Consider the following 9,085-nt stretch of genomic DNA (forward strand, 5'->3'; position numbering starts at 1 on the left):
GCAGTCTGACTTAACAGCCCCTTTACTTTCTTTTGCAAAGCATTAAAGTCCTTAACTTCCAGCAAACAGGGAAAGCAGGTTCTTATTTGACCTATCTTCTGAAAAGTCTTAAAAATCAGCAGCGATGAGACCTTGTCTTTTTTGGCACTGTTAAATCATAAAGTACCATACTGCTACTAAGTAATTGGGCCATTCTGTCAGAGTGTAACTTAAGAAAAATGGAACCTCATGGCATGTCCTCTGCTCAGAAGCCTGTGATGACTCCACACTGTTGATCAGATCTAATTCTAAACCTATGGCATGAGTTTCTGCTTCCCTTTCACCACCTTAATCTACTGTGTGTTTCCTGCTACCCACTGGATGACGTTTTTACTTCATCCTCATCCAGGCCACTCCACTCTCTGTCTTGTCCTTCCCCTCACTGCCACCCATTCATCTTGTCCATCTCCCTTTCCGGGCCTCCCTATGTGGACTCTGTACCTGACACATAACATTAATGCCAAACATTCGTATTGCCTTTTGGGCTATCTGACCACGCCTTCCACATCTCATTGAAAGTTCAACTTTTTGAATTTACCAGACACACTCCTCTTATCTCTTTAATCACTCCAGCATTGCTTAAGTATTTATATATTGCATCTCTCCTAATTGTATGTACCCATCTTTGCATGTACACTTAGGGATGTAGTTGGGTCATGTCTCCCCTAGATTATACATCTCCTAGATTTATTGTTTTCTTCCCATTTCTGCGTCTATGCGCAAGTACCCAGGTAGGTGGCAGCATGTCATGTGTCAGTTGCCACATATTTATCAAGCACCCATGTGCCACAGGCATTGTGTCACTTTCATAGGCATGGTCCTTAGATTCTAGTAGGACAGAGAGACATTAAACAACTAAATGAATCATAGGTGAGCAAAGGGCTGCAAATTAGAATGACAGATGCTTTAGGAATATGTGTGAGTACACGTGGGATGGTTAGAGACTGCAACTCTCTTGGGAGAGCAGAACTGGAATCTCATGCTTGGTTTTTCCTGGACTCTGCCCTATGTGCCTTTCTTCTTTGCTGATTTTAATGGGTATCATTTCACTGTAATAAACCATGATTGAGAGTATAACAGCTTTTCTGTGAGTTCTAGCAAATCATCAAACTTGTGGTCTTGGGGACACCAACACAGGTAGAGCAGAGAGAACAAGGGCTATGGGGGAGGGGAGAGTGTGAGGTAAGGAAGGAGACAGAGAAAGAAATTGAATTCCTCAGGGCATTACAGGTCATGGTCAAGAATGGCATAGTTCTGCCTGAGGGCTTGATCTCCTGGTGGTTACTTTATTTAATTCCATCCCATGGCCCTAGGCTGCACCCAGCTCTGATTAGATCTCACAAAAGGTACCTACACAAAACATGCAAATCAGCGAATTTGCTTGGAGTGGGGCTGGGGGAGCCTAAGGGCACATAAAACCTATTGAGGTGAAGTCTACACTAATTACTTTCCATATTTCCCACCTTGGGTTTGGAGCAGAGTTGCTACTCAATATACATTGGTAAAGAAACGATGGTGTGTTCCTCATAAAAGCTAGGGGGGAAAATCCCAGAAATGTTTGCCATACTGAACCCCACATATTGTAAACTCAGAGGTGACATCACCAATTTGTTTCATGATCACATATCCATGGCAACAGAATAACTGAAGGAAAAAGTAGGGCAAGAAAGTGGTTGAGGCAATTTAGTGGCACAAAGGACTAAGTTATCAAGGTTGCAAATAAGTCATTGACTTCAGGTATGGATGTGCACCAAAGTGTTTCTTAAATTTCTGCTTCTCTGGACAAGCATGCTGCCTTCTTAAGAGTGTGCCTTGAATCCATAATAGCCAGAGAAGGATTTTAAAGTAATGGAAGAAGTGCTTATGTAACTTATTTCTAAATCAACAGGGGACTGTGTTTTTTGATGGTGTAGGAGGCTGGAGGCAGAAGCCTGTTAGGGTTGATGACTATGCTACAGCCCAACACTGCCAAGTCAGGGCTGTGCTGCCAAACCCTGGGGCAGCAGCCTGGGGCAGCCGCGCAGTCACAGACTCTGCTGACCCCTGTGTGTCCAGTGCTGCGATTCTGGGGAACACAGATGCTGTTGCATATTTTCTAATTACAACAAAGTCTCTTCTCTTCTCTAGTTTATCAGTAGACAAACTTTAAGTTTGAATCCTGTTCTAGCCATGCGACTCTAGGCATGTTAAATTCTCTGGGCCTCAGTTTACTCATCTGGTCATTATAATAAGACCTTGTTCATAGGGTTTTTTTGAAGACTAAATGAAATAATGTCTATAAAGCACTTGGCATAGTGCCTGACATGCATTGGGGGCTCAAATAACAATAAAACAAGCAAGGACATCAGGGTTTTTAATAAATCATCAGACATAAAAAGACATTTTTGAGGTCTCATTGCCAGTCACACATGCCTCAAGATTGTCATGCCAGGTGAGGACACCCACATGCTCTGAGTGAGATAACAGTGGCTGTGGCAGAAATGGCCTGATGAATCAGCTTTACTATTTTGGACTAATTGCCGGGCCTGCATTTGGAAGAGTAGCCCATGACTCAAGTGCCGTTGGCTTCCGTGTCAGGTGCAGGTTGTCTTCTGGCCTGAGATGATGAAGACAGTGGACACAGATGCTGAGCTGATGAGCTGATGGGATGGCTCTCAAGGCTAAGCTCTGAGAATGAAGACAGACTCCCCCATGTACCTGGAACCAGAGGTGCGTCTTGGCAGGTGGGAAGTCTGGTCGAAGGAGCATGAGTGTGGAGTTACCACATGGGTTTGATCCCAGTTCCTTCATTGGGCCAGTTAGTTATCTCTAAACCTCAGTACCTTCATCTGTAAAACGGGGAAAATACCTGATTTTTAGAGTGGTTGTAAGGATAAAATGATACAATGTAATGTATGTAAACACCTGCTATAGGGTAGGTACTTCTTAATTTGACAATTATAATCATATAAATAAGCAAAGTGCAGTCATGACAAAATGTGAAACGCATTAGTGATAACTGATATTTTCTTTGTGACAAACAATCCTGAGACCAAATTAGTTTCTTTCTTATAAAGAGTGGCAAGATACAGACAGCATAAGGTTTGATTTGAGGCTTGGCAGATGAGTACAGTTCATTCTGGGAAATAGTTTATGGTTTGGATCAAGTCTCTCCCCAGGTGACATGCACATTGTTGCCCTGGGAAGACCTTATCTGGGAGGTAATGGGGGGCAGACCTCCATAGCCAGAGGAGGATCGATGATGAGACGTCCTATGTGATGGGGTCTCTACACGTCATGAATGGCTGTGAGGATGACAATGAGGCACAGCTCCAAGAAAGGCATGAGCCACCACAGTGCCTATTGCAGGATGCAGACCTGTCTCTGCAGCAGGAAGCTGTGTGCTGTGTCACATGGTCTTGGAAGCAGTCGTGAGCCCTAGGACTCAGAGAATAGGACCCCAGTTGGGGCAAAAAGGGAGCTGCAGTGAAGTGGAAGTGGAAGAGCCAAGCCAGGGAGGAACGGTGTGGTTGGTGCCCCTCCCGTCCTGACTCTACTTGCTTCTGCATCAGAACAATTCTCTAGGAGAGGAACACAGGAGGTTAACGGGTATAGAACCCAAATGACATGAAAGGATATTTCTTACATAGAAAAGCCTCCCTTCAGCAGGGAATTCGGATCACATGCCAGAGAATAAACATGAACGGAACTTTTAAAACATGAGGATGGGAGTCAGTGTTACTGCAGCTACGTCCACCAGCAACTCATTGAGAATAAAGCACTCCTAAGTATGGAAAGTTAATGATGTCTATCCCTGTCCTGGAAACCTGGGAAGGGGGAGGGACTGGGGATGGGTGCCAGACATTGCTAAGAAGGTAACAGTGTTTGAGGGTGTTTAAGTTGGCCCCTTCTTCCCTATCAAGTTATGTGTATCCAAAAGAGAAATTCCCAAGAATGTTCCCACCTCTACTCCTGTAGGAAACAAAAGCCTGTGGTTACATCTTGCTGGTGTGATGCAGTGGTTCTCAAATGGGGATGATTTTGTCCTCTCGGGACATTTGGCAATGTGTGGAGACATATTTGGTTATCACTTTTTTGGGGGGGGTGGCATTCTACTGGCATCTGGTGGGTAAAGGTCCAGGATGCTGAAGCACCCTACGTTGCACAGGACACTGCCCCACAACAAAGAAGTGTCCAGCCCCAAATGCCAGCAGTGCCAAGCTTGAGAAACCATGGTCTGATGTGAGTGAAGGCTCTTTGTTGATGGAGTGGCTTGTTCCTTGCACCTATTATCTCAGTGTAGGGTAGAATTGGGAAGGGTCATGGCTAGTCTGTAATCTCTCATTGGTGGCCATACACAGAAGAGATGGTGAGAAAGCAAAAACTTGAGGCATGGGAATGAGCCCAAGGGGAACCTCAGACTAACCTCCCAAAGTAGATGGAAGGATAAGGGCAGAGCTTTTCATTCCAACTCTTATTTAAAAACCAATTTCCTTAAGCACATAATTATATATTTCCCTGAGGAACTCGAGGTAGAAGAGACCTGCTTAAATTATGGAGACGGAGGCACACAGAGCTTTAATAGAGTTAGAAAATTTTTCAGTCTTCTTTGAAGGAGCTTCAGAAGGAAGGAAAGGGCAGATTCCTTTCTTGTAGTGCAGATGATGTGGGGAAGATGGAGCAAGGTAGGAAAGAAGGGCAGAAGGCATGAAGATCAGTTGTACAACCCCAGCTTGTCAGGATCAGAGCAGAGACATGAACTCTGGGGGTGCAGCTTTAAGCCTCCCATCCCTGTCTTCCCATCCTGGTAAGCAGTGGGCAGGGATCCATGATGCGGGCCATTTATACTCTTCCTGCCTTCATGTGAAAACATACACACACACACTCACTCACTCACTCACTCACTCACTCACTCACACATCCCTTTGGAAGATACTCTGGTTTGCATCAAGAAACAATGGGCCATGCTGTTGAGGGAGACGCAGGTGGGCAGGGTGGAGGAAATTCTGCTAACGAAGAGTGTGAGGGTTTGAATGCATCCTCTCTATGTGTTCTCACTCTTCCATTGTAGCCTGAATGCTAGGAATTGTGGGTTCTTCTTTTTGGGAGATGTCCTCACCTGGGTAGGCTGAGTGGGAACCAAAGGAGGAGAATGAAGGAACTGATTACTTGGATTTGACACACAGAGGAAATGGCGGGGCTGCATCTTACAGCCTCCCTCCTGCTCCTAGTTTGGCAAGACTCTGGCTAAAATACCTTTTGTGTGAGAGAGTTGGATGGGGATTGAGTTAAGTGGGTGGCAGTGGAAGGGAGAAAGATGTGAGGAGCAAGTGGCCACAAGGGGACCCTAGCCTCCTCCACGTCTCCACTGCATTTGGAATGCATATTTGTGATAGTTCCCATTATATGCCGTTGGACTCTGTGCCTGCCTTATCCAGGAGGCTGTGAATCATGTCTCATTCAGCTGGGTACCCTTTGCATCTAACAAAGCCTAGTACACATAGGCACTCAGCACATATTTCATAATGGATTTCTACCTTATCCAGCATGGCCTGCTACAGCAGAAGAGAGGACAGGAATTCAGGCAGAAGTTACAGCAAAAAGAGTCTACTTGGCTGGCTTATCCATCTTCTCTCTCAAAGCCGAAAGGGTGGTGGTGGTGCTGGTAGAATGGGATCCAATGGGTTAAGTGAAGGTAAATGTCTGAGAAACATGGCCATGATTTATAGCTCTAAATCTCTTCATTTAATCACTATTTTCTGTATAACCACCCAGACTGGCTCAGTTTGAACATTCCTTGGCCTGAGGTGGTGGTGTAGCACAATGGGCTGAGTGTCACGGGTGAGCTGAGCACCTCGAGGCTAGTGACAGGCACACAGACAGACCTTGGGAGAAGAGGATGGTGGTTATCTGTGAGCACAACATCCAAGCCTTCTGTCCTGAGAGGGCTAAGGGAATGACACACGTGGGGCACATGGGCCTAGACAGAGAGGCTGCATCCACATGGCCTCTCCAGGCCTGTAAGCATTAGAGACCCTGGGCTTTTCACTAACCAGCTCTCTAGAAGACACGTCGAATGTCAGAGAACAGATAGAGTTTCAGCATCTTTAACAGGCTAGAGATGTGTGTTGTATTCCTGGCCAATCCTTTCACTTTCTCAAAGTGTGACCTTGAGTCTCTCTGAGCTTTAGCCACTTCATCTAAAGTGCCTTTCCTATATCACAGGGTTACTGTAAGGCTCAAATGTGTAGATATGTGGGAATGCTTTGTAAACTGTATAGTGCTATGCAACATGAACTGGTTCTTATAAGTTATTTATTCAAGGAAGCAGCAGAGGGACCCCACACCAATGCAGCTCCAGCCATCCCATCAATCACAACCTGCCTGCAAAGAAGGGAGACTTCAGTCCCTTGAGCCAGCTAGGACCTGGAGGCTTCAGCCCACTTCCACGTCTCTGGCCCCATCTAACACTGGTCAGGGCTGTGGGGGTCTGACAGAAGGTTGCTGAGGCTCCTTATTTAGTTCGCTGGTAGAACTGGAAGACTGCTTTCTCCTGCTCATGTGTCTCGATTGAGCCGGGTCGAAGGTGCCGGATTTCAGCGATGGCATCTCCTGCAGCCAGGCCCCTTTCCTTCACCAGGTAACAGGCCAGCATGGTGCCAGTGCGACCGAAGCCCAGGGCACAGTGCACTCCCACGGCCTGTGAAGGGGGAGGTTGGAGTGGAGCCTGATGCTGTCCCAACACTCTTCTGCCTCTCAGCTGGGTCGATCTCCTCCCTACAGCTGCTGCTTCTGGGTCAGACCAAGGACTGCACATGTCTCAGGCTCTCAGGGGCAAGAAGTGACATCGAAGTCAGGGAAGGCTATCCCATACCTGGTGGCTTGCAGGCCACCAATTACCAGCAAAGGGGCTAGTTCAAGCGCTGGGCTCCTGGCCTGCTTCTCTACAACCATCCACCTGCACTCTCTAGTGTTGAAGCCACTGGCCACATGTGGCTACTGAGTACCTGAAATGCTGCTAATCCAAATGGAGATGTGATGTAAAACGCAACCAAGTTGTGAAGATGTACAAAAAGCAATGAAAATATCTCACTAAGTATTTTATATTGGTTATATGTTGCAGTGGTAATATTTTTGACTTACGGGGTTAAATTATATTATCAAAATGAATTTCTCCTGCTTCTTTTTTACCTTTTAAAATGTGGCTACTAGAAACTTTAAAAATTACATATGGCTCCATTATATTTGGACGGAGCACTGCTGTGGAGACTGCTCAATAGCCTCTGACTTCGACCAACTCTCCCAAGTTTGTCCACCCTTTCTCCTCCACACTCCACGTGAGCTGACTCTTCTTTCCTCTCCACAAGCCCAGTTTACGCTGCTCAGCCCTCTTTACTCCTCCCGCCCCGCCCTCTCCCCTAGGCTTTACGTCCCAGGTGCACCTGTAGTCTCCTGGCCCCACGGTCTTCCCCGAATCTCTCTCCCAGCCCTGTATTCCTGGCCCTGACTTCCCCCTCTCCGTGCGTGTCCCCGCTGACCCCTCCCAAGCCCCTTCTTCCCTACGCTGACTCCGCCCACTAACCTCTCCCCGGGCGTTGGCCTCGTCCACGATCTGCACGAAGCGGTCAATCTGCTCGGGGGCTGGCGGGCAGAAGTCCGGGATGCGCAGTCTGTGAAGGGTGAGGCCGGGGCAGCTGTCGTTGTGCGGGGGCCCGCGCTCCGTTAGAGACACGAGGTGCCGCACGCCCTGGTCCAGCAGAAACTGGTAATGGGCGGGGAGCCGGGGCAGCGCCAGCCCAGCCAGCCGGCCCGGGAGCACCCAGGAGAAGTTGGGGGGCTGCACGTCCATGGCTGGGGGAGGGCTCAGGAACAGCTCCAGCCACTTGTCCGCTCGCCCGCCCTGGCCGGGTAATCCCCACCAACCCAGCACTGGTCCCTACCCGGACCGCGCAGTCTCCGGGACAGCGTTCCGGGCGACGTCACTCTCCGCCGCGCAGATTGGCCCAGCCGCTTGGGGGCGGGCATAGAACGCCGGGCTTTGAATGACCTAGAAGAGCACGGATCCGACCCCAGCTACCTGGACGCTCGTTGATTTGTTGGATAGTCAATAATGGGCGGGATTACGGCAGCGGGACGCATGAAGTTTGGAGCTACGCAAACAGCCAAGAAGGAAAACCTACAAGGAATTAAGAATTGTTTTCTGTAGATAAAGCCACCCGGGGTCGTGCTCTACTGCTCCTTGGCTGTCGGTGGGAGTAATTGCATCCGTGCCGCCCAAGCCCTTGGCTTACTCTTACTTGCTTCACAGTGGATGCCCGAGGGGCTAGGAGATGGCAGATCTACTTCCGCCTTGGGTGAAGAATCTCCTCTACAATGACTGCGACTAGTGACTATCAGTGACTTTCTGACCTCGTCTAGTACGAGGGAATCACTGTACAAGGGACTGTTCTCATTTTCCATTGCTGGCATTATTAAAAATACTAGGCTGCCATCTGGTACCCTGAAATTAACAGACTGACAAAAAACTAACAAATTGAGCATTTACTATGTGCCAGGTATTATTCTAAGCATTTTACATGTATTAACTAATTTAATTGTCACAATAATCTTATGAGGTAAGTAATCTAATTAACTCTACAGATGAAAAAATTGAAGCTTCGGAGAGGTTTAGGAACTTGACCAAGGATGACTGATGCCCTGGGAATTTGAAACCAAGCAGCCTGGCTCTGCAATCTTTAACAACACAGCATTGTTTTCCAAAGTTAGATGGAAAGTTCACATAACCATCCTTATGTCCCCAAGTATCATCTTGGTTAAAGGTTGAAGGATTTCTTAATTTCTCTTCATATTTCATAATTTCCAGGCTCTCTGAGTCACCTTCCCTTGGGGGAGGCTAGAGTTTATTAGTGTTGTTCATAGGAGGTGGGACTTAGATTTGAATACAATGTCTTAGCTGTGATCCGTCTGGTCCATATCCTTATTTGAACAATGTGTTTCTAGTGATGCGTACTCATTATAATTATGGAAACAATTAACTCTAATGAATTTGCTTTGTACCAGGCACTGT

The 9,085-nt window shown here is 47.3% G+C and overlaps 1 protein-coding gene across 1 annotated transcript; it reads right to left on the reverse strand.

The window, feature by feature from the left end:
- Positions 1–6,316: 6,316 nt before the first annotated feature.
- Positions 6,317–8,755, reverse strand: DUSP23 (dual specificity phosphatase 23). Its single transcript, XM_006922911.3, has 2 exons — positions 7,601–8,755; positions 6,317–6,718 (listed from the first exon to the last, which is right to left on the reverse strand). The coding sequence occupies exons 1-2, from the start codon at positions 7,865–7,867 to the stop codon at positions 6,533–6,535; spliced, it is 453 nt and encodes a 150-aa protein (XP_006922973.1). The 5' UTR covers positions 7,868–8,755; the 3' UTR covers positions 6,317–6,532.
- Between the last annotated feature and the right edge of the window lie 330 nt (positions 8,756–9,085).

This window comes from Pteropus alecto, unplaced genomic scaffold, assembly GCF_000325575.1.
Source record: "Pteropus alecto unplaced genomic scaffold, ASM32557v1 scaffold359, whole genome shotgun sequence".
NCBI lineage: Eukaryota > Metazoa > Chordata > Mammalia > Chiroptera > Pteropodidae > Pteropus > Pteropus alecto.